Source organism: Erinaceus europaeus, chromosome 23 (assembly GCF_950295315.1).
Source record: "Erinaceus europaeus chromosome 23, mEriEur2.1, whole genome shotgun sequence".
NCBI lineage: Eukaryota > Metazoa > Chordata > Mammalia > Eulipotyphla > Erinaceidae > Erinaceus > Erinaceus europaeus.
In genome coordinates, this window is record NC_080184.1 from 4,869,599 (window position 1) to 4,895,112 (window position 25,514).

A 25,514-nucleotide genomic window follows, 5' to 3' on the forward strand; every position below is an offset into this window, starting at 1 on the left:
AATGTGAATATCTATAATTTCGTCTGATAGCTGGAACAAAGGAATTAGTTTTAAGTAAAAAGTCAGGCAGCATGATGCATCTGAAACAGTATATGTGTTTCTAAATATCTATGTCTAAATGAGGGGAATTTCACACAACAAATCCATATTAAAAGGAGGGGATCTTATTGGTAATCAAAAAATTGGTAAATTGGTAATCTTATTGGTATCATGAGATAGGGCATATGTTCACATGTATCCGTGAAATAGGGCAAAGTATATACCTCAACGCAAAAGTGCACAATAGTCTGCTGTGAGTCAATATATGCAGTAAGCAAGGAGAAAGACCTAAAAAGACACCATAAAGATCCTAATTAAATAGTTTCTACTTAGACTTAGCTACCCTCCTCACCTACTTCCTATTACACTTCCCTCACTCACTCCAAAGCCAACCTTATCAAAGCAAGGCCAGCAAAAGCTGAATAGGGCAAGAGACTGGCAGACTTCAATGATGACACTTTAGTCACTATCAGGCCACCCCTTCAGCTGGGGCCCTAGTCAGGGAGTCCAGAGATTCCCACAAACACTTGATGGGCCTACACCTCGAATAGATCCCTCTCCCCATTGTTACCAGTCATCTCTATCAGGAACAACACAATGGACCCCTTTGTGGGCCCCCCATAAGACCTTGCCCTCAGCATGGATCAGCAATGGTAGAGAACATTCCATCCTGCAAAGGGAGGATGGACAACATACTCTATGCTACACCTGAGATCTACGGGGATGCAGAGGTCACATAGGCTCCTAAACTGAATATGGGCCCCAGATCAGATCAGATCAAATTGATGGGGTTTACAGTCAACAATATTTATACACTTTTCTCATATTTGAGAACTACTCTCTTCCCTGATCCAGCTTTCTGGTCCATTTTCCAGCCATGGCATCATCTCCTTGACAATAAATTGGATCCACCTGCATATCAGATGTTAGGCTCAGAAAAAAGAAAAAAAACTACTATAGTCATTCGTTCTTTGGCATATAACTAAAATAGTTCAACTGTCCTACTATCTACAAAATGGATACCCCCCAAATCTTCATCTGTAATATAGCCTTTAGGTTTATGATTAGTCAACAAGTTGTTTGGCTTTATATGTTAACTCTTTTTTCAGCCACCAGGCAGCAGATGCTAACATGATGCATCTGGACTTTTCTGAGCAGATGACCCCACCAATGTGTCCTGGAGCCCTGCCCCACTAGGAATATAGAGAGAGACAGTCTGGAAGTATGGATAGAACTGTCAAAGCCCATGTTCAGTGGGGAAGCAATTACAGAAGCCAGACCTTCCACCTTCTACATTCCCTAATGACCCTAGGTCCATACTTCCAGAGGGATAAACAATAGGAAAGCTATCAAGAGAGTGGGTGGGATACTGAGTTCTGATGGTGGGAATTGTGGATTTGTACCTCTCTTATCCTATGGTTTTTGTCAGTGTTTCCTTTTTATAGAGAAAATTAAAAAAAAATAGTGTCAGTTGCATTATAATATTGAAATACGAAATCAGATTGGTTCAGTTGTTTCAATCCCTTAAAATGTGACAGACATGTGGGATAGAAATCTAAAAATGTGCATTTCTCCTGGGGTCCATTTTATTTCTTAGACTTTTCAAAGAATTCTTATCAGGTCTGATCAGAATAATGTAACACTTGGGAGCAAAGATGCACACTAGGAGACCAGCACTGGAAGCCAAGATGGAGAAGATCTCCAAGGCCACCATGAGCTTGCCCTGGGCACCATGGTAGACAGGCAGAAAGGTGACCCAGACACTGCAGAACACCAGCATGCTGAAGGTCAAGAACTTGGCTTCATTGAAGGCATCAGGCAGGTTGCGGACAAGGTAGGACAAGGAAAAGCTGACCAGGGCCAAGGAGCCCAGGTAGCCCAGAACACAGTAGAAGGCGGTGACTGAGCCCTTGTCACACACGATGAGCAGGTGCCTGGGCTCAGAGCGTGTGTCTACATCAATGAAAGGGGGAGACAGTCCCAGCCATATGCCACAGATAACCACTTGGACAAGAGTGCAGCTGGGAATGACATAGTTAGAAACCCCTGATGCCAACAGCCACCTCATGGTTCTTCCCGGCTTCATGGATTTGAATGCCAATAGCACAACCATGGTTTTTGCCAACACAGTGGAAAGAGCCACAGTAAACACAAGTCCAAATGTGATTTGCTGGAGGATGCAGGTGACTGGGTGTGGACGCCCAATGAAGAGAAAGGAGCAGAGGAAGCAGAGGAGGAGGGAGATGAGCAGGATGTAGCTGAGAGTCCTGTTATTGGCCTTGACTATGGGGGTTTCTTGGTGCTTCACAAAGACCCACAAAACCCCAGCTGTGAGCACAGAGAAGCACAAAGCTGTGCAGGCCAGAGCCATTCCAAAAGGATCTTCAAAGGCCAAATATGTCACCAACTTGGGGAGGCAGAAGTTTCTCTCTTGGTTTGAATATTCTTGCTCAGAGCACTGGATACACTGCTCTGCATCTGATGAATAAAGGAATGTCTCATTGATTTTATAAAACATTTCCTTTTAAGAAGCTTAATACAGGCCACCTGTCCAAAATTGCACACACCGTGGTAAAATTTTCTGTTCCTAATCCAGGCAGAATGATTTTAAATGTCAGGTAACCTATTCAAACACAATTTTCATTTGGTTGCTTACTGTAGACAGTACAAACTAATAAACTTAAAAGTTAGAACTTTATGCTGCTATGAAAAAAAAATCCTGGATTAATGACATTTTTGGTTCCAACTGCAGTTGCCTTGGTAGGGCCAGACCACACGGCCCTAAATGTTCTCTGTCCCTGGGAACCAGAGAGGGAGACTGGTTTGTATGGAGGCAGTGATTTTTGGAGTACAGGATTCCACAACCTTAAGAGTTAGGTACTGGGAGGCGGGCGGTAGCTCAGTGGGTTAAGCACAGGTGGCACGAAGTGCAAAGACCGGTGTAAGGATCCCAGTTCTTGCCCCCAGCTCCCCACATGCATGGGGAGTTGATTCACAACCAGTGAAGCAGGTCTGCAGGTATCTATGTTTCTCTCCTCCTCTCTGTCTTTCCCTCCTCTCTCCATTTCTCTCTGTCCTATCCAACAACAACAATGTCAATAACAACAATAATAAGAACTACAACAATAAAAAACAACAAGGGCAAAAGGGCATAAATAAATAAATATTTTAAAGAGTTAGTTACTAATTGATCATAATGGGATATGTTAGCACATATAATTTTAAAACTTTAAAAATTATCTTTATTTATTTATTGCACAGAGACAGCCAGAAATCAAGAGGGTAGGGGGTAATAGAGTGGGAGAGAGACAAGCCTGCAGCCCTGATAAAGCTTTTTCATAAAGCTTTTCCCTTCTTGTAGATGGGGGCCGGCAGCTTGAGTCCTTGAGCATTATAACGTGTGTGCTCAATCAGGTGTAGCACCACCTAGGTGCCTACACTAGCATATTAATGGGGGAAGAAAGCATAGTAATCACCAATAAGCCTCTGCACTTGACAAAAAAAATCAGAATATATGGAACATTTGTGGTGATACAGACTCATATCAAATAATAATAATAACCAACTCAAATAAATAATCCAACCATACATCTGAAGAATCTAGAAAAGAAAAAAACAAAATCAGTAAGAGGAAGGAAATTAAATTTAGGAAACAAATAAATAACATTGAAAACAATAAAAATCAATGAAACTAAGTTACTTCTTTGAAGACTAAATACAATTGATAAGCCTTTAGCCAAACTCACATGAAACAGCTAGAGGAGCCTAAAAATGGCGAAGTCACCTTCTTTACCCCATCTTGGATAGAGCTTGCAGAAATTATGTTAAATGAGATAAGTCAGAAAGAGAAGAGTGAATGTGGGATGATCTTACTTATAGACAGAAGAGGAAAAACAAGATCAGAAGGGAAAACACTAAGCAAGGCTTGGACTAGGTCTGGTGTATTGCACCAAAGTAAAGGACTCTGGGGTGTGGGGGGAGGGTTCAGGTCCTGAATCATGATGGCAGAGGAGGACCTAGAAAGGGTTGAATTGTTATGTAGAAAAGTGGGAACTGCTGTGCATGTATAAACTATTGAATTTTATTGTCCACTGCAAACCATTAGACCCCCCAATAAATTTTTTTAAAAAAGATAGAGGACCTAGTGAATATGATTGTAAAGGGAAGGGAAGAAGTTAGAACAAATGATAATGAGATTCAAAGGATCATATGAAGTTAAAATTTACAAATATGTTCCACTAAACCAGACAATCTAGAACATATGAGTATTATTTTTTATAGACACTTCTATTCATAGCAGCACAATTCACAATAGTCCAACCTTGAAAGCAACCTGGCTGTCCAATGGCAGATGAGTGGATAAGAAATTTCTGGTTCGGGTGTCTGGCGGTAGCACAGCGGGTTAAGCGCAGGTGGCACAAAGTGCAAGGACCTCAGTTTGAGCCCCTGGTTCCCCACCTGCAGGAGAGTCGCTTCACAGGTGGTGAAGCAGGTTTGCAGGTGTCTATATTTCTCTCCCACTCTCTGCCTTCCCCTCCTCTCTCCATTTCTCTCTGTTCTATTCAACGATGACATCAGTAACAATAATAATAATAACTATGGCATTAAATCAACAAGGGCAGCAAAAGGAAATAAAAAAATATATAAAAAGAAAGAAAGTTGTTGTACAGTAGCCATCATGAAGGCAGACTAAATGCTGATAGATGACTGGCTAAAAAATGTGTTGGTTAGGGGCCTAGGCAGTGGTGCACCTGGTTAAGGACACACACTACAGTGAACAAGGATCAGGGTTAAAGTCCTTGGTCCCCAGCTGCAGAAGGAAAGCTTCAGGAGTGTTAAAACAGGGCTGCAGATGTCTCTCTGTCTCTCTCCCTCTCTCCCTCCCCTTCCCTCTCAATTTCTCTCTGTCTCTGTCCAATAATAAGTAATTTTTAAAAAATGTGTGGGCTAGATTGTGGCACACTTATTAAGAAAGACAAGTTATAATACGTGAAGACCAAAATTTAACTACTGAGTATGAGAGACAGAGAAAAAGAGAAAAAAAGCAGAATATTATTTTTGAAGTCAACATATCATGTTCCAAGCCCAAAGCTCTAGTCACTAAGCCACCTCCTGGATTTCACACCATTTTTTAAAATTATTTAATTAGACACCTCAGGAAGCAACCCAGGCTTTGATTGTGCATTGTTTCAGAATATATAGTGGAAATTTCAAGAACAGCCTTTAGGGGAATAATATGAGTTAGAACTTCATGATCAAAATCATTTGCCTGTCATACATATATTTCCTCCTTTTACACCAAAGGTCTGTAAGAATGGAATTCAGATTTCCCCATCCAAAATTATAATATTCCTACATTTTCTGAACTTAGAGGCTATTTTCACTATTGTGAACACTGGTACTACTACCTCCTACGGAATAAATCTAGAAACAACTTGTGATACCAAGTAATAAGAAATACTGACTCTACACTTTGGAGTTACCCTGTAAGTCTGCAGTATCCCTCACCTGCCACTAACTGGAGTTCTCAGTGACAACTGGTATGGAATTGAAGGTACCACAGAAATCTCTTGCCACACATCAGCACCCTTATGCTCAAGACTTGACCTTATTTTTGTAATTTGCTGTCTTTCAGAGTTGCTGGGTAGCTGATTCTGATAGTTTATCAACAGCTTGTAGCTCTATTTAATTTGGGCCACTAGAGACAATTTGGGCCACTAGAGACAATGGGAAGCACATTTTGTTTCACTATGAGTGACAGATACGTTGTGTTTGCAGAAAATCACATTTATTGGCTTTAATAATCAATCTCATTGGCAAAGAATCCTATTGGGCTGATAAATGGCTGGGATATAGTTCACTCAGATGGCAGAAAGAGCTTTTGTGACTCATTGGAAACCACATATGTGAGTGAAGATTTATCAAAGTCCATGGAAACTCCCCAAAACTCGTGTTCAAACAGCAAATGGCATTTTTAACTTTATGACACACATTGTAGAGGATGGTGTCCCCTGGAACCAGTAAAAAAAAAAAAAAAGAAGAAGAAGAAATAATCTTTTCAGAAAGAGCTCAGTTAACACCCTTTCACCAATGAAATGGTAAAACCAAGGGAAAGGTGAACAGGATGAATACACGAGTTAAAGAATCAGTGGCAAACTGGGATGAACTAGAACCCAGTTGCCAAGATCTGAGTTTTCCTTTTCACTGAAGTGATAAAGCTCATTGAGTACAAGAGACAAGTCAGAGACACTCCTACCTGTTTTATTTGAAATCTCCCCCTTGGGACAAACAGCACATTTAAAGCAGCAGGTGTGAGTTTCATTTGTAACTTTCTTGAATCCGGGACCACACCTCTTTGTACACACTGATTGTGGGGGCTGAAGTTAAAAAGAGACATTTTGTTACCATTTTATATCTTTTAGAAGGTATGAAGGCTTGTCTGTGTTTCTACCATACTATTAATTTCCTTAAGTGTTGTATGAAAAATAAATAACATCAAATTATCATCTTTTGAGTGGCGTATATTCTGTATTATAATTATATGCACATTTCTGTGAAATTGATTACCAGAAACCTATCATCTTGTAAAACTGAAATTCTTTTCCACCTGCATCTCTCTCTTATTCTCCTTCTCTCTCTCCAGACTTATTTCTGTAGCTCAGTGTACTAATACACTGAGTGTACTAATACATTAGTGTATTATACATTAGTGTACTATACATTAGTGTACTAATACACTAACACACTGTTCCCTGGCCTCCAATTTTTTCCATCATTTTATTGAATAGGACAGAGAGAAATTGAGAAAGGAGGGGGAGATAGAGAAGGACAGAATAAGATAGACACCTGATGACCTGCTTCACTGCTTGTCAAGCATCCTCCCTGCAGGTGGGAGCCGGGGTCTTGAAATTGTATCACTGTGCGGATCCTTGAACTTAAAACTAATTTCACTTAACCAGTTGCACCACCTTCCAGGCCGGAGAGCTACAGTTCTAATATTTATTCTAAAGCATCTTGATAAACATTACTGCAGTTTTCATCATTTTTATGCTGTTGATTAATGATGTAGACGATTTTTTGTTTTTGACCATTTGTTCATACATTTTGGAAAATGTCTATTGAGACCGAGAGGTAGAACACAGTACCAAGCACAAGGATCTCAGCTGGCACCCCAGGCACCCTTACTCTAACCCTAACCTTAACCCTAACCATAACCATAACCCAGGCATTCCACCTGCAGGGGGTCGCATTAAAAGTAGGTGAATCTCTGTGGCAGGTGTGTCTCATTCTCTCTCCCGTTCTGTTTTCTACTTCTGAATTTGTCTCTGTAGCCATACATAGTAAATGGACAATAAGTAAATAAGTACATAATGCACATATTTTTCTTTTAAACGTATTTTCTTAATGGTTTATAGTAAGTACAGTTGAAAGCCTCCCGACTGCCCCACACACACACTCCAGAGTCCTTTACTTTAGTGCAATACACCAAATGCTGTCTAATTTTTGCTTTTCATGCACTGAGGTTCATCAGTATTTTTATTTGACTGTAGTACTGCAGAGCTTTGGCTTAGGTTGAGAACTGAACCTGTGTTTTCAGAGCCTGAGGCACACATCTTGTTTGCATAACCATTATGATATCTCCCCTAGTCCTTTTCCTCTGTTCTGAATATCCGCTTTTCAGAGGTATGATCTGCAGATGCTCACTCACATTTCGTAGGATGTTTATTCTCTCTGTTGCTGGTTCTGACACACAAATATTTGAAAACTCATTGTCATTGTGTTTTCTTAAATATTTATTATTTATTCCCTTTGTTGCCCTTGTTGTTTTATTGTTGTAGTTATTGTTGTTGTGATTGATGTCATCATTGTTAGACATGACAGAGAGAAATGGAGAGAGGAGGGGAAGATAGAGAGGGGGAGAGAAAGATAGATGCCTGCAAACCTGTTTCACCGCTTGTGAAGCGACGCCCCAGCAGGTGGGAAGCTGGGGGCTCAAACCAGATCCTTACACAGGTCCTTGTGCTTTGTGCCACCTGCGCTTAACCCACTGTGCTACTGCTCAACTCCCTGTCATTGTGTTTTTGTTCTTTACGCTGTTGTTTTTATTTTTAGTATTACAACCAAAATTCATTACACACTCTAATATCATTAAATGGTTTCCCTAAATTTTATTGTAGGGCTTCTATGTTTTTTTCTTTTATCATTGAATTGTAATAGATTGAGGATACTTAAATGTTTAGTTCATTTCATCTACAATGTAGCACCTTGCAGGACTGTTTTGATCTCAACATAGTGAAACTCTTCTATTCTTATTTAAAATGTTTTTATTAACTTTATTTATTTATTGGATATAGACAGTCAGAAATCAAGAGGGAAGAGAGGTATAGATAGGATGAAGGACAGACACCTACAACCTTCCTTCACCACTTCTGAAGCTTTCCTCCTGCAGGTGGAGACATTGCAGCATGTGCTTTCAACCAGGTGTGCCACCACCCGGCACCTTCTTTCTTCTATTCTTTTTTTTAATTTTTTTTTTTATTTATTCCCTTTTGTTGCCCTTGTTGTTTTATTGTTGTAGTTATTATTGTTGTTGTCGTTGTTGGATAGGACAGAGAGAAATGGAGAGAGGAGGGGAAGACAGAGAGGAGGAGAGAAAGACAGACACCTGCACACCTGCTTCACCGCCTGTGAAGAGACTCCCCTGCAGGTGGGGAGCCGGGGTTTGAACCGGGATCCTTATGCCGGTCCTTGTGCTTTGCGCCACCTGCGCTTAACCTGCTGCGCTACAGCCCGACTCCCCTTTCTTCTATTCTTACAATTCTAGTTTGTTCGTGAGATATTTCTTCTATTCTTACAATGCTAGTTTATTAGTGAGGTATTTATTTTACTTCCATGTTCTTATTCAGATTTACAATTATTTGTTACAGTTTGATTTTTCATCTATCTTTCACTTTCTTCTTTTTCTTTTCATTTTTCTATTATTATATTTATTTATTCATTTTCCCTTCTGTGGTTCTTGTTTTTTATTGTTGTTGTAGTGTCATCTATCTTTCATGTTAATTATTCTGACACACTAAATTTGAATCAAGCCGTACAGTCACTTTTGCTTGAGGGTCCCATTCAAGTGCTTCTGGATTCTTAATTCTATGCTTATAGTTTTCCAGTCAGTTACATTGCTATCATTCTCACAGCTACTTTTTCCTAGGCTATTTTGTGCCCCTTGAATGAGTTTCAAAATTCCACTCTATATGGAAGAAGTGCCGTGGAACAAGCATCAGACTCTCAAACATGAGGTCCTGAGTTCAATCCACGACAGCACATGCACCAGAGTAATTGATGCCTGGTCCTTTATTCCTCTCTTCCTTCCTTCCCCCCTTCTTCTTGCTTTCTCTCCCTCTCTTTGTTTTTTCTTTCTCTCTTTCTTTTTTTCTTTCTTCTTTCTTTGCCTCCAGTGTTATTACTGGGACTCGGTACCTGCACTACAAATCCACTGCTTCTGGAGGCCATTTTTTCCATCTTACTGGACAGGACAGAGAGAAATTGAGAGGGCGAGAGAAAGACAGACACCTACACACTGGCTTCACCACTTGTGAAGCGATCCCTTGCAAGTGGGAACCATGGGTTTGAAATGGGATCCTTTCACCGGTCCTTGTGCTTAGTACAATATGAGTTTAACCCTGTGAGCCACCACGTGGGCCCTATATCTGGTTTTTTCTCTCTCGATCCTTCTATCCTTCTCATTAATAAATAAAATACTTTTAAAAATTCCATTTTATGTGAGTACTTAAATCATAAGATAATGTACACCACTATAAGCAAAATTACATACATTTATTAAAAGGGAAAGGAGATAAAGGACTAGATGCATAAAAAGTAATGCTGTGTGCCACACACCACAGATGGCTCTCTCTGCAATATGTTCTGTTGGGTTTCAAATGCCATACTTTGCAGAGAACATATGAAATTGTTTAAGGAGTGGAGTGCCATTGTCTCTCAAATGGCATGTGAGTTCTTCACGGATGCACACACAGAGACCATATTATGATTTTACATGATACCCTATTATATATTGCTAAGTTTTCATTATATTTTCAATAAGTATATAACATAGTCAACCCATATCTGCAACGTTGAGTCAACTACGCTGTTTGCTTCTAACTCACTAATAAGGATCCTGGTTCGAGTCCCTAGCTCCCCACCTGCAGGGGGGTCTCTTCACAGGCAGTGAAGCAGGTCTACAGGTGTCTGTCTTTCTCTCCCCCTCTCTATCTTCCCCTCCTCTCTCTATTTCTCTGTCTTATCCAATAAAAAAACATGAAAAAAATGGCTTCCGGGAGCAGTGGATTTGTAGTGCAGACTCTAAGGCCCAGTGATAACTCTGAAGGAAAAACAAAATACAACTTCACCAGAGAGAGGCAGGGGAAAATAGAAACATGTAAAACATCAATTACAATAAAATATATTGAAGCTGTAATCAATTTTTTAAGGTCCAGAAAATTTCACTAAGAATTCTACATTTTTTTAGTATTTATTTATTCCCTTTTGTTACCCTTGTTGTTTTATTGTTGTTGATGGCATTATTGTTGGATAAGAACAAGAGGGGAAAAAAGAGAGATAGCCAGAAATTTAGAGGAAAGGGAAAATAGAGAGGGAGAGACAGACACCTGAAGCACTGATTCTTTACTCATGAAACTTTCCCTCTTCAGGTAGGGACCAGGGGCTTGATGAATACAGAGTCCTTGTGCACTGTAACGTGCGTGCTTAACTAGGTGTAACACCGCCCCGCCCCCTTATCCCACATTTGTCAATAATTAATAAATCACTAGTAATAAAAAATTACCTATGTTTTGGGGGTTATGGTGTTTTGCAGATATCTTTCATGAATGGGGTGAAAATCTATGCTCATGTGTCAGCTACTGTAACAGAAATTATTCACCTCATCCCTAGTAGACTGATAAAAAACAAATCTGCAAAAGAATGAAACTGGAAGAGGTCGCGAGGTAGCACAGTGGGTTAAGCTCACAGGGCGTGAAGTGCAAGGACCAGGTCAAGGATCCTGGTTAGTGCTGGGGGGTCCCCACCTGCAGTGGAGTCACTTCGCAGGCAATGAAGCAGGCGTGCTGGTGTTTTTCTCTCCCCCTCTCTGTCTTCGTACTTCTATCCTATCCAACAATAACGGCAGCAATGACAACAATCACAATAATAACATCAACAAGGGCAACAAAATGGGAAAAAATGGCCTCCAGGAGCAGTGGATTTGTAGTGCAGGCACTGAGACCCAGCAATAACCTTGCAGATAAATAAATAAATAAGTAAATAAGTAAATAAATAAATAAATATTATATAGTTTTTTAAAAGAATGCAACTGGATTTCACATTCCACATTGCACAAAAGGATAGACCAGATAGACCAAATACATTAAAATTATACCAAGGATAATAACCATATAGGAGAAAAGACTGGAAGAATGCCCCATAATCTTTGCTTAGAAATGTCTTTGGGAGTTGGGTGGTAGGTAGCACAGCGGGTTAAGCTCAGATGGCACCAAACAAGACGGGCTTAAAAATCCTGGGTTGAGCCTCCAGTTCCCCGCCTGCAAGGGAGTCACTTCACAGGTGGTGAAGCAGGTCTGCAGGTGTCTATCTTTCTCTCCCCTTCCTTTCTTCCCCTCCCGTCTACATTTCTATTTGTCTCCTCAATAAAATGAGTTGTTAAAATTTTAATCATATTGGGGCCAGTGGTGGTGCATCTAGTAGAGCACACAAGTTATAGTGCACAAGGACCCAGGTACAAGCCCCCTGGTCCCCACCAGCAAAAGGAAAGCTTCACAAGTGTTGGAGCAGGTATCTGTCTCTCTCCCTCTCTATCTCCTACTTCCTTCTTCATTTCTGTCTCTTTCTGTCCAAACAATAAATAAAGATAATAATTTTTTAAAAAATTAAATCATATCAAGAATTATCATAAGGATAGAAAATGCTTCGTTTTCTCCCCCTATTGCCTCATGAGAAAATACAAATTTTAATGTGGTCCAGGAGGTGGTTCAGTGAATCAAGCCCTAGACTCTTAATCATGAGGTCCTAAGTTTGATCCCTGGCAGCATATGTACCAGAGTGATGTCTGGTTCTTTCTCTCTCTCCTTCTATCTTTCTCATTCGTAAATGGATAAAAAGTTTACAATAAAAAATTAAAATAAGTGTATCTTATCTCTCATTTTTATTGAAACTACCTATTATGTGGAAATATAAATATTATAAAGAGAACAGTTTACACTGTGATGTGTGTGTGTGTGTGTGTGTGTGTGTGTGTGTGTGTGTGTGTGTGTGTTAATCTTATTTATTTACTACATAAAGACAGACAGAGGGAAATTGAAGTTTCTCCCCTGCTCCATATGTGGAGAGAAAAGGCTGCATTACCTTTGTCAAATCACTCGGCCATTCTAGGATCTCTTCATTGATGATCAAGTGCTGGTTATTTGGGCCATTGGCCACGAATTCTCCTACTTTACTCGTGAAGCCATGGGCAGCAGGGACGGCCACAGTGGTCAGGACATCGAACTGTTGACTACTAGTTCTTTGACCATCGAGTAATATGTGGTCCCCAATGCTATTAATGAATTGGATATTTTTCAGAAATGGGTGGAGCTAGAGGAGAGAGAAATTGGCAGATGGTGAGTGTATTCAAGTTAGAGATGGATGACTTATACCATCAGAATCTCCTTGCCTCTATCATTTTATCATAAAATTCATGCTTTGATATGGTGACTATCACACAGAAGCCTAATGATCATAATTTTTGAAAAATTTTTCTTTCTAAAATGGAAACCCTGAGAAGACCATAGGATAATAAGGGTACAATCCCACACAATTCCCAACACCAGTACTCCATATCCCATCCTATCCCCTGATAGCTTTCCTATTCTTTAACCCTCTGGGAGTTTGGACCCAAAACTCCCAGGTCATTATGGGATGACGAAGATTTAAGGTCTGGGTTCTGTAAATGCTTCCCTGCTGAACATGGGCATTGACAGGTCGATCCATACTCCCAGTCTGTCTCTCTCTTTCCCTAGTGGGGAAGGGCTCTGGGGGAGCAGAGCTCCAGGACACATTGGTGGAGTCATCTGTCCAGAGAAGTCAAGTTGGCATTGTGGTAGCATCTGGAACCTGGTGTCTGAAAGAAGATTTAAAATATAAAGCCAAAAAATTGTTGACTAGCCATGAACCTAAAGGCTGGAATATTGCAGATGAAGGTTTGGGTTTTCCATTTTGGAAAAAGCTAATAGGTCTGTTTTAGGTATATTCCAAAGGGCCTATGACTTTACTAATTTTTGCCTGAGCCTGTGATATGCAGGTGGATCCAAGTTATTGTCTGGGAAGATGGTATCATTGGCTGGAAAAGGGGCTAGAAATATGGATCACGGAAGAGAATAGCTCCCAAATATGGGAAAGGTGTGTAAATATTGTGGATAGTAAACCCTAATTTGATCTTGGGCCCATATTAAGCATAGGAGCCTGTGTAACCTCTAAATCCCTGTAGGTCCAAGATCGCAATCTGTGGTCATGAGTTGGAACGTTCCAGGTTGCACCAATTTCAGGACCCATCTTCTTCACTTTGTTAAGTATGTTATCAATCTCTCTTCTAATGATGGACCATTCTCTACTATTGTTGATCAACAAAGATGGTAATTTCTACCCTCTCATAAAATTAATTCATAGGATGAGTTAAGCTGTGATATTTCCCAAAACATTTCTTAGATATAAAGTGTTTTTTTTTTTTGGTTTTGTTTTGTTTTGTTTTGTTTAATAACACTGACCGAAAGTCTGGTCATGGGCTAGGCAGTGGCCCACTTGCTTGAACAGACACATTACAGTGTTCAAAGACCTGGGTTTAAGCCTCTGGTCCCACCTACTAGGGAGAAGCTTCAAGAGCAGTGAAATAGTCCTGCAGGTATCACTTTCACCTTTCTACCTCTATGTCTCTCTCTTCTCTCTTAATTTCTCCCCATCTCTATCCTATATATATATGTATATATGATTTTTTAAAATCTGGTCAGGCTACTTGCTATCTAATTTTTACATATTAAATGATACAACATAGAGATGCAATGCAGACAATTACATTTCAACATACGGCATTCCACATGCTACAATTATCATTTATCACGAGTGTTCTTATCTGCTGACTGGGGTCATGGTCCATGCTGCTATGATGGTCTGTGATTAACGTTAAAATATGCAGTCATGGAAGTTCTTGCCAAGGATAAAACATTGGACTCTCTCAAGCATAAGGTCCTGAGTTTTGACTCCGGGCATCATCTGTACTAGAGTGATATCTGATTCTCTTTCTTTTCTACCTCTCTGACGATATAGAATGAAATGTTAGAACAAAGAATAAAAGCATTAAAATATGTAAAGTGCTCATCAAAATGCCACATATTATATTAAAAAGCCTGTTTAAATTTACCATAAAGTAGAAATTAAAATACAGATTTGATCTATTCTTTGATCTCCCTATATGTTTTTATTCACACTTTTAGAAACTTTTCTCCTACATTTAAAATAAATACGGGGGAGGGCAGTGTCATGGTGGTGGTGGCGCATCGAGTTAAGTGCACAAAGTAGAGAGTGCAAATGACACTTGCGGTGATCCTGGTCAAGTCCCCCGATCCCCACGTTTGGAGTGGAGAGGGGAGTGTTTGCTTCACAAGTGGTGAAGCAGGTCTACTTGTGTCTACCTTTCTCTCTTCCTCCTCTCTCAGTTTCTCTCTGTCCTATCCAATGGAAAAACGGCCACCAGGAGCAGTGAATTCCTAGGGCTAACACTGAGCCCCAGCAATAACCCTGGAGGCAAAAATACATAAATAAGGGGGGAAAATACAGGTCTGAGTGGCAAGGAACTAAGCTGCTTAGTGTGTCTTCATGGTCATGCACCTGGCCCAGGTTCAAGTGTTGTCCTCACCACACTGGAGAAAGCTTCAGTGCTGTGGTGGGTCTCTCTCTCTCTCTCTCTCTCCCTCTCTCTCTCTCTCTCTCTTTCTCTCCTATCTTTCTCTTTCTCTCTTTTTCTCCTTCTCTCTCTTTCTATCTGTCTCTCTATTCTTTGTGCTTTTGGGTGTGTTTCTTTCTATGTAAAATGTCAACTTTCTAAGTGAAAATGAAAAGTCCAAGGAATAGGAAAAACAGTTAAAGAGGTAAGTAAATATATTCACACCTCTTCCCTGATTCTTCTTTCTAGTCCTTTTTCCAGCCATGACACAATCTCCCCAGACAATAACCTGGGTCCACCTGAATATTAGGTGTCAGGTGAGGCAAAAACTAGTAATGTCATGGGCCCTCTGGAATCTACCAAAAATAGACTTAGCTTTTCCCAAAATGGAGACAATAAATCTTCCTCTGCAATATTTCAGCCTTTAGGTTCATGATTAGTCAAATTTTTTTTCTGCTTTGTATCTTAACTGTTTTTCAGCTACAAAATGGCAGATGCTACCATGATACCAACGAGCTTCCCTGGGCAGACCACCCCTCCATGTGTCCTGGAGCCCCACCCCACTAGGGAAAGAGAGAGACAGGCTCAGAGTATGGATCGACCTGCCAACACCCATGTTCTGCGGAGAAGCAATTACAGAAGCCAGACTTTCCACCTTCTGCACCCCATAATGACCCTGGGTCCATGTTCCCTGAGGGATAAAGAATTGGAAAGCTTTCAAGGGAGGGGGTTGTATATGGAATGGGTATTGTGTTGAAATACACCCCTCTTATCCTATGGTCTTGTCAGTATTTCCATTTATAAATAAATTAAGGATATCAAACAAGAAGATCTTAAAGTCTAAACTTTGGACTTAAAACAAAAAAATAGTTATCACTTAATATCATTGACAGGTTCATGGAATCTATGAATTTTATAAGCCATTTTCATTAAAAAAAACAGTCTCGTTAATGGTGTCATTTTGATCAGTGTTGCCTAGGATTAATATTTCCACATCACTATTAAGAGAAAATTGCATTTAATGAAACAGTGTCATGTAAGGACATGAGTAATTTGAAATTTTGTTCAAGAGAGAGTTTTGTTTTTTCAAGTTATTATTATCTTTAATCATTGGATGGAGACAGCCAGAAATCAAGAGGAAAGGGAATCTAGAGAGGCAGAGAGACAGAAAGACACCTCATAACCACTGTCAGTGTTCCCCCCTCCCCACAGGTGAGAACTAGGGGCTTGAACCTGGGTCCTTTTTCATTGAAACATGTGCGATCAACCAGGTGCACCACCACCCAGTTCTGAAGATAGGATTTTTTTTAAGTTAATACTCCTAGAATACATATAAACTCCATGCAGTGCCAAGTAATTCTTCATTCCTTTTGAATAATGATGCTGGCAATAAAATGCAGCAACCATTAATATGTTATATTTCAATAAAAAATGGTCCCATTCTGGGGCCAGGCAGTGGCACACCTAGTTAAGCACACATATAACAGTGCATAAGGACCCAGGTTCAAGCCCCTGTTCCCCACCTGCAGGGGGAAAGCTTCATGAGTGGTGAAACAGGGCAGCAAGTGTTTCTCTGTCTCACTCTCCTTCTCTATCTCCCCTTCCCCTCTCCATTTCTCTATGTCTCTAATAATAAAATAAAATTTTAAAAAATGGTCACATTCTGTACTTGTCCAATTAGTTCTTAAATCAGAGGATTTACCTTCCAGGAGAAAAATGCTGGCTGGTTTGCATTGCTTGTTGATTCTGTTTCTGTTTTTGCCAGGAGCAAGTCATGGAGGGCTCTGACCACAGCATACACAGCATTATAGATAATATAGCTGGGTTCAGACATGGTCATCAGGCTAGTATCCCCTGACATAAACTCTAATGTTGAATTTAGGGGGCAGTCTTCCAGTTTGCCACACACTGAGCCAACAAATGAACAATTAAATGTGTCAAGCCAAAATTTAATGGTATAAACATCTTCTGGGTACTTGGAAGGGTTAAACGTCTTCACAAAATGTTCAAACCCAGGTATTTCTCTCTTCTGGGGTGAAAATGAGAGACTTCCATGGAAATGGCTCCTTATGTTCATCTTGTTCAAGTCAACATATGACTCCATCGCCCAAATCCACACCCTGCTCGAAAGCACACAGGCTGTCATAAAAATGTGCATCCAGATAAAAATGTCAGCATCGCCATACACTATGGAGACATTTACTTTTGAAATGTGTTGACAACCAGTTGGCATCTTTACCAACATTGCCTTTCTTATCCAGTCATTAGATAGCAGTATTTCATCGACTACACAGAGATCTTTCTTCTCCATTTGTGCTTTCAGCTCTTTGAGAAATTGTTCCCCTTTAATGCCTGCTGTGCCAAAGAACCCCACCAAGGTCCAGTCAAAATGCTGTAATAAGTGGATCACTCCATGGACCAGGAACTTGTCCTCAGTAGCCATTTGGTACAGTGATGGGAACTGCTCTTTGTCACTCAGTAAAGGGTCAAATGGTCCATAGGTGACCTAAATAGAAACCACAAACAAGCTGATTTTCACTACAACTGATAACACTCATATTGTCTTTCAGGAGAAGGCGGCATAGAAAATCATGCTTTCTGGTCATCTCCATCAGAAACAATATAATGGACTCCTCTGTGGGACCCTGTAGGACGTTGTCCTAAATGTGGATCAACAATGGTACAGAATGTTCCATTCTCTGAAGGGAGGTTGGATAACATATCTTTTTTAATTTCTTTATTTATAAAAAGGAAACATTGACTAAACCATACGATAAGAGGGGTACAACTCCACACAATTCCCACCACCAGAACTCTGTATCCCATCCCCTCCCCTGATAGCTTTCCTATTCTTTAACCCTCTGGGAGTATGGACCCAAGGTCATTGTGGGATGCAGAAGGTGGAAGGTCTGGCTTCTGTAATGTCTTCCCCACTGAACATGGGCATTGACAAGTTGATCCATACTCCCAGCCTGTCTCTCTCTTTCCCTAGTGGGGAAGGGCTCTGGGGAAGTGGAGCTCCAGGACACATTGGTGGGGTTGTCTGTCCAGGGAAGTCTGGTTGGTATCATGCTAGCATCTAATAACTTTGATCCACATGCATGTCAGATTTCAGGATCAGGGGAAAAAGAAAAAGAAAAAAATTAGTATAGCCACAGACCCTTTGGAATATAACTAAAATATATCTACTAGCTAGCTACAAAATGGAGGACCCCCCCAACTCTTCATCTGAACTATTCCAGCCTTTAGGTCCATGATTTATCAACAATTTGTTTGGCTTTGCATATTAACTCTCTTTTCAACCACCAGGTGCCAGATGCTAGCAGGATAACATATTCTACCTATTACCCGAGGATAATGGGTCCTGAAAATAGTGAAGCCTGGAATGTTCCTAGACATGACCACAGAATGCCAGATTAGCCCTACAGAGATGCAGAGGTTACATAGGCTCCTGTTCTGACTATGGGCCCCAGATCAAATCAACAGGGTTTACAGTTAACAATGTTATATACTTTTTCCATATTTGGGAACTACTGTCTTCCTGATGCAGCTTTCTAGTCCTTTTTCCAATTGTGACACCAACTCCCAAGACAGTAACCTGGATCCACCTGCATATTAGATGTCAGGCACAGGCAAAAACTAGTTGGGCCATGGGCCCCTTGGAATATACCTAAAATAGACCTACTAGCCATTTTTTCCAAAACAGAGACCCTAAATCTTCATCTGCAATATTCTTGCCTTTAGGTTCATGATTACTCAACATTTTGTTCTGCTTTATATCGCAACTCTTTTTCAGCCAAAAGGTTCCAGATGGTACCATGATACCTGCCGTCGCTGGGCAGAGAACCCCACCAATGTATCCTGGAGCCCCTCCTCCCCAGGGCCCTGCCCCACTAGGGAAAGAGAGAGACAGGATGGGAGTATGGCTCAAACTGCCAATGCCCATGTCCAGTGGAGAACCAATTACAGAAGCCAGACCTTCCACCTTGTGCACCCCATAATAACCCTGGGTCCATATTCCAAGAGGAATAAAGAATAAGGAAGTTTTCAATGGAGGGGATGGGATATGGGGTTTCAGGGTGGGAACTGTGCCCCTCTTATCCTATGGTCTTGTTAATATTTCCATTTTATAAATAAAAAATTAAAAGAAAAGAAAATTGAGCTTTCTCATAGAAGAATCAAATCAAGATTTAGGAAATGCAGGGCCAGGCAGTGGTGCACCTGGTTAAGCACACACATTATAGTGTTCAAGGACCCAGGTTCAAGACCCTGGTCCCCACCTGCAGGGGGAAGCTTCAGGAGTGGTGAAGTAGGGTTGCAACGTTTCTCTGTCTCCATCTCCTGCTCCCTTCTCAATTTCTGTCTCTAACCAATGATAGAAAAGTTATAATAAAAAAGATTTAGCCAATGGTATCAATTCTAGTCCTAGCACGTAGAGAGAATTATATTATTTTAATGTATTCATTTTGCCAAACTAAACCACTAATAATTAAACTCATAATAAACAAGGTATGAGTTTCAGGTTTCACATGAGCTAGATGTTTATTTTGTTCCATAGGTTTTATTAAGGGAAAGTGGTCCTACTCCATCAAGTAGCCAATGTTAGATGGGACACGGAGCTCTGGTGTTGAGAGGTATGTGGAATTGTACCCCTGCTATCTTACAATCTTGTTAATCATTATTAAATAACTAATACAGAATTTAAAAAATGGGGAGCTGGGCAGTAGCGCAGCAGGTTAAGTGACAATGGTGCAAAGTGAAAGGACCAGCATAAGGATCCTGGTTCGAGCTCCCAGCTTCCCACCTGCGGGGGTTGGGGGGGGGGTTGTTTCACAAGCGGTGAAGCAGGTCTACAGGTATCTGTCTCTCCTCTTCTCTGTCTTCCCCTCTTCTCTCTATTTCTCTCTGTTCTATCCATCAACAACAACAGCTATGACAATAATAATAACAGCTACAACAAGCACAACAATAAGGGCAACAAAATGGGGAAAATAGCCTCCAGGATCAGCAGATTCATAGTGCAGGCTCCAAGCCACAGCAATAATCCTGGAGGCAAAAAATTTTTTTTCATGAATAAATAGGTATAAAAATGTTTTCACAGTAGAAGAATCCCCAGGGATCATATAATAATTTTTCAGGGATAATTTTATTCACATTCATATTCTGGTCAATTCATTATGACTAGAAACCATTGGAAAATAATTAATGTCTCTCTCTCTTTCTTTCCAGAATGTGCAAGTTGCTTACCTGAGGGATTCTGTAGAGTTCCAGAAGTGATCCAATATCTGCTAAAAATTCTGGCCTGGTTCCTGCAATAATGGCAACTGATTTCTTCTGTTTCTGGCAATCATAGTTAGGAACAGCCTGATTCCCTCCAGAGATCCAGAGTAATATGTTCTCTAAGGTTTTTTGATCAATGTTGAGGGCATTGTAGATATTAAAACCTAGCGTCAGGTTAGGAAGCAGCTGGATGTCCTTGTTGATCTCCTCAATGGCAAATAGAAAGGCCAGAACATATGGGTAATTACTCCAATCCCAACTAAGTGGAGGACACAGCATTTGAGGAAATGATCAAGATATTGAAAGCAGGAACATATTGCAATATTTAAAATATACTGTAAATCTACTTGCACTGCATTTTGAAAGCAACAAATAAGAGCAGCATACAAAATGTCCAGCATATGAGTGAGTGAGAAAGTTGTGCTCTATATACACAATGAAATACTACTCAGCTATTAAGATGATGATTTCACTTTCTTTACCTCATCTTGGATGAAGCTTGAAGGAATCATGTTAAGTGAGATAAGTCAGAAAGAGAAGGATGAATATGGGATGATCCCACTAATAGACAGAAGTTTGAAATATCCTATCATGAAGCCAACCTGATTTCCCTGGGCAGATAACCTCACAAATCTCTCTTGGAGCCCCCACTTCTCCCTCAGCCCTGCCCCACTAGGGAAAGGTAGAGACAGGCTCGGGGTATAGACTGACCTTTCAATGTCCATATCCAGTGGACAAGCAATTACAGAAGCCAGAACTCTGCACCCCATAGTGATCTTGGGTCCATGCTCCCAGAGGGATAAATAAATTCATTAGAACCTTATAAGAACTGCAATGAGGGAGTCGGGCAGTAACACAGCAGGTTAAGTGCACATGGCACAAAGAACAAGGACCAGCGTAAGGATTCCTGTTCAAACCCCCAACTCCCCACCTGTAGGGCAGTCACTTCACAGGCTGTGAAGCAGGTCTGCAAGTGTCTATCTTTCTCTCCACCTCTATATCTTCCCCTCCTCTATTTCTCTCTGTCCTGTCTAACAATGACATCATCAATGACAACAACAATAATAACTACAACAATAAAAAAAACAAGGGCCACAAAAGGGAAAATAAAGAAATATTTTAAAATTTTTTAAAAGAATTGCAATGAATCTGTATATGACATTGGATAAATCTATAAATATGTGTAGGGATATGGAATATCTTTCCACTTGTTGGCATTTTTACTGAAAAACTTCTGCTCAGCTAAAGGAACCACCACCAAAAAGAAAAGAAATCACCCTAATGGATGGGGGAAGGTCTTCATATGTCATATGCCAGACAAAGTACTAATAATTAAAATACACTAAAAAATCTCATAAAACTCAGAAAGAAAAAAAGATATTAAAAATGGGTTAAGGGCATGGACAGAATCTTTGTCAAAGCAGATATCATATGTCTAACAGGCATACAATAAAATGCTAAAAATCATTGATTATCAGAGGTTGCAATTAAAGACGACTTTGATATATTGTACCACACCCGTGAGAATGTTACACATTCAAACAGAAACAAGTGCTGGAGAGAATGTGGGGAAAGGGGAACCTTTCTGCACTGTTGGTGGGAATGTAGATTGGTCTGAGCCCAGTGAACAGTCTGGAGAGTCTGGAGTTTCCTCAGAACACAACAGATGGATCTATCCTACAACTGATCAATTCTTCCCTTAGGGACCTACCCAAATAATACACAATCACCTATCCAAAGATATCTGGATACATCAACATTCATAATAGCATGATTTGTAATAGTTTACATTTGGAAACAAACCAATGTCCAATAACAGATGAGTAATTAGAAAGTGGTGGCATGGAATACTCCTACTCAATGGAATATTACTCATCTAAAAAAAAACCTAAATTATCCTTTTTTGCTTCATCTTGGAGCTTGACAGGATCACATTAGGTGGGATAAGTCAAAAAGAGGACAAAGAGTGGATGATCTCACTTAAATGGAAACTGAGGAACAAATAAAAAGAAAAACACACGATGAACCCTGGACAGAGGTCAGGTGGATTGCAGCAAAGCACAGGATTCTGAGGAAGGAGGAAATATGGGGGTTGTTGAGGACATTGGGGACCCAGTCCATGTGGTTGGTGATTAATGAGAGGAGGAGGCAGAAAGGGTGGGATGCAGAAACACACCACCAGAAAGGAAAGGTTATAGGAATGTGTCAGAAACTGTCATATAAACTATTATTCCCCCAATAAAATAGTTAAATAGCAAGAAACCATGCATGGCAGAAAAGCAATGATCAAGAATCATGTACAATTCCACATCCTCATAAATCTGCTCCCACACGTTATTATTTTAGATCATATAGAAATGGAATAGACTCAGAATAGAAGACCTTTGAGACATCACACTGGGGGATTAATAATGATTAAATCAAAGTAGCTTTTTAAGGTTACACACCCATAATACAATGGTTTTTTTTGAAAAGGTAGACAAGTTGTGGCATGTGAACACAACAAGAAGTCTTCAAATGGGTCCATACAACTGCCATTTGACCAAGGTACAAAGTCAAAGCAATCTAGAAAAAAAAATAATTTTAAGCAATACCCTCAACACACTGTGCATCTTATATAACACATTTTTATTTTTGACTTAAAATATAAACAGTCACACATCCCTTAAAATAAACCAAAGAAAACATTGTGAAGTCACACTAGGTTGTTGAATGATTCCTTGGATCCAATACCATCATGCAATTCATAAAAGAAAACAAAAAAGGTAGAGAGTTGAACTTCATAGCTATTAAGAACTTCTGTTCCCTAAAAGCACTAAGAATGGAAAAGAGATCATAAACTCAGAGTGAATTTTTGTAAATTATATTTCATACATTAAAGATGAGAAATCAGTTACCTTGCAGGTGACCTGAGGGTTGGCTTGTGTAGAAAAGAGAATCGCTCTGTTTCTGGCTGTAAATTCAAGTCGTAGAGGGGGATGAAGCCATCTAGCAGCAGGTCTCCATCACTGAAGACACTGGGCTTCATGAGGAGAGGGCAGTGAGAAATGTCCATGTTGCTCAGAGCAAGGACAGACTGAAGGGAAAGAAACAGGCAAGTCCAAGAGGCAGACATGGCAGGGTCAGTGGGGGTCATGGATGTCTATGTCTATGGTGGGCCAAAGAAGTAAAGGAGACTGAGGGTGTTGCAGCTTAGTACTCAAGAGGAAATGGTCCCCACTGAGTGTGGTTCAGAATAAGCCCAGATCCTGCCTGCAACCTGTGGCATCAGTGGGGTAGGAGCATTGGCGCCGTTCTGTGTAGAAATGGAGGCACTTGTATGGGAGTCACAATGCTCAGACTTCAGCCTCTGTGATGAAGTGACCAAGCCGCCTTCAATGTTCCCTCTTTTTATGGCTTAAGTGCAGTTCCACTAAGGAGCTCTGGGGATCCCTCTGCCCTTGGGCTGTGCACCTGCCCCACTCTGTGCCAAGCCTGGTGTCAGACACTTTGGAAAAACATGTTTGCATCATACTTCTCCCTTGGCATGTGTGAGTTCACCAGTTTCAGGTGCCAAAAAGGCTCAGATGACCATTCCACCCCGGGGCAATTGATTCTGCAGTTCTGTGCATGTCCCTGCAGGGATCTGGGGACTGTTTTTGAATAAAACATTTCTAATGATTTTGCAGGGGTTGAATGTTCATTGCTTGAATCCAACTTTCTTCATTGTGTTACAATGTCTGCTGTTTTGTAGAAGTCAAGCATGATGGGCCACCATGTCAGGCAGTTGTCACTGTGCCCCCAGTATCAGGGGTTCAGACCTACCACCACCACAGATGACGTGGGTGTTCTGTTTTTTTTTAATATTTATTTATTTATTTTCCTTTTTGTTGCCCATTTTTGTATTGTTGTTGGAGTTATTATCGTTGTTGTTATTGATGTCATCATTGTTAGGACAGAGTGAAATGGAGAGAGGAGGGGAAGACAGAGAGGGGGAGAGAAAGACACTTGCAGACCTGCTTCACTGTCTGTGAAGCAACTCCCCTGCAGGTGGGGAAGTGGAGGCTCAAACCGTGTTCCTTAGGCGATCCTTGCTCTTTGCATCACTTGCACTTAACCCACGGTGCTACCACCACACTCCTGGTGTTCTGTTTTAAAAGCAGCAGACAGTGATGTATTTCTTCCTCTTCCTCTACTTCTCTGTTTCTACCTGGGAAAGTTGGCCTTGGCTAGGAATACACAACTCCGACTTTTTCTAGGTTGCTAGACGTCTAAGGAAGTCACAAAGATGCTGTACTACTGAGTCGCCTCCTTAAATGTCATGCCCTGTGACCAAGAGACATAAACAGAGTGAGCATGCAATCCACCACACCAACTTCCACGCAGGGCTCTTGGTAGAGCTCTCACCTGGTGCTGGGGTTCAAACCCAGGGCCTCACACATGCACAGCTAGTGCTCTGCTGCTGTGCCTCCTCTCCAGAACCTTCTCTACTTTTAACTCCTGGACAGAGCTAGCCTCTCCAGGATGTCATTCTTTAAACACTAAAGGACTTGTATCTCCACACCAGGTATCACTTAGAAATTATTTTCTGGTGAGATTGAAAAGGAGCAATTTAGTATTTTCCCTACCCTAATATGTTGTGCTCTGAATTTATTTTTGAGAATGATTGGCATATTATACTACAGGTATAGCCAAGGAACATATTAGGGATTTTAAAGATTTGCCCAAGTTCCTTAATCAATTAAAACAGAAAACTGACATGGGGCCAGGTAGTGGCACACCTGGTTAAGCGAAAACATTACAATATGAATGAGTCTGGGTTTAAGCCCCTGGTCCATACCTGCAGGGGGAAAACTTCAGACTTTTTCAGCATAGACTCCTATGCTGAATATGAGCCCTAGATCAAATCAATGGTGTTTACAGTCAACAATATTTTTTTAAATATTTGTTTATTTATTTATTTTCCTTTTTGTTGCCCTTGTTGTCTTTTCATTGTTGGTATAGTTATTATTGTTGTTGTTATTGGTGTCATCATTGTTAGATAGGACAGAAAGAAATGGAGAGAGGAGGGGAAGACAGACAGGGGGAGAGAAAGACAGGCACCTGCAGACCTGCTTCACCACCTGTGAAGTGACCTCCCCTGCAGGTGGGGAGCCAGGGCTTGAACTGGAATCCTTGAGCTGGTCCTTGCACTTTGCACCACGTGCACTTAACCCCCTGCGCTAACTCCCGA

The 25,514-nt window shown here is 40.7% G+C and overlaps 1 protein-coding gene across 1 annotated transcript; it reads right to left on the bottom strand.

Annotated features, from left to right (window-relative positions):
• Positions 1-1,594: 1,594 nt before the first annotated feature.
• Positions 1,595-21,027, bottom strand: LOC103127990 (vomeronasal type-2 receptor 116-like). Its single transcript, XM_060182257.1, has 6 exons — positions 21,014-21,027; positions 20,270-20,561; positions 16,725-17,528; positions 12,454-12,681; positions 6,296-6,416; positions 1,595-2,517 (listed from the first exon to the last, which is right to left on the bottom strand). The coding sequence occupies exons 1-6, from the start codon at positions 21,025-21,027 to the stop codon at positions 1,595-1,597; spliced, it is 2,382 nt and encodes a 793-aa protein (XP_060038240.1).
• Positions 21,028-25,514: the final 4,487 nt, after the last annotated feature.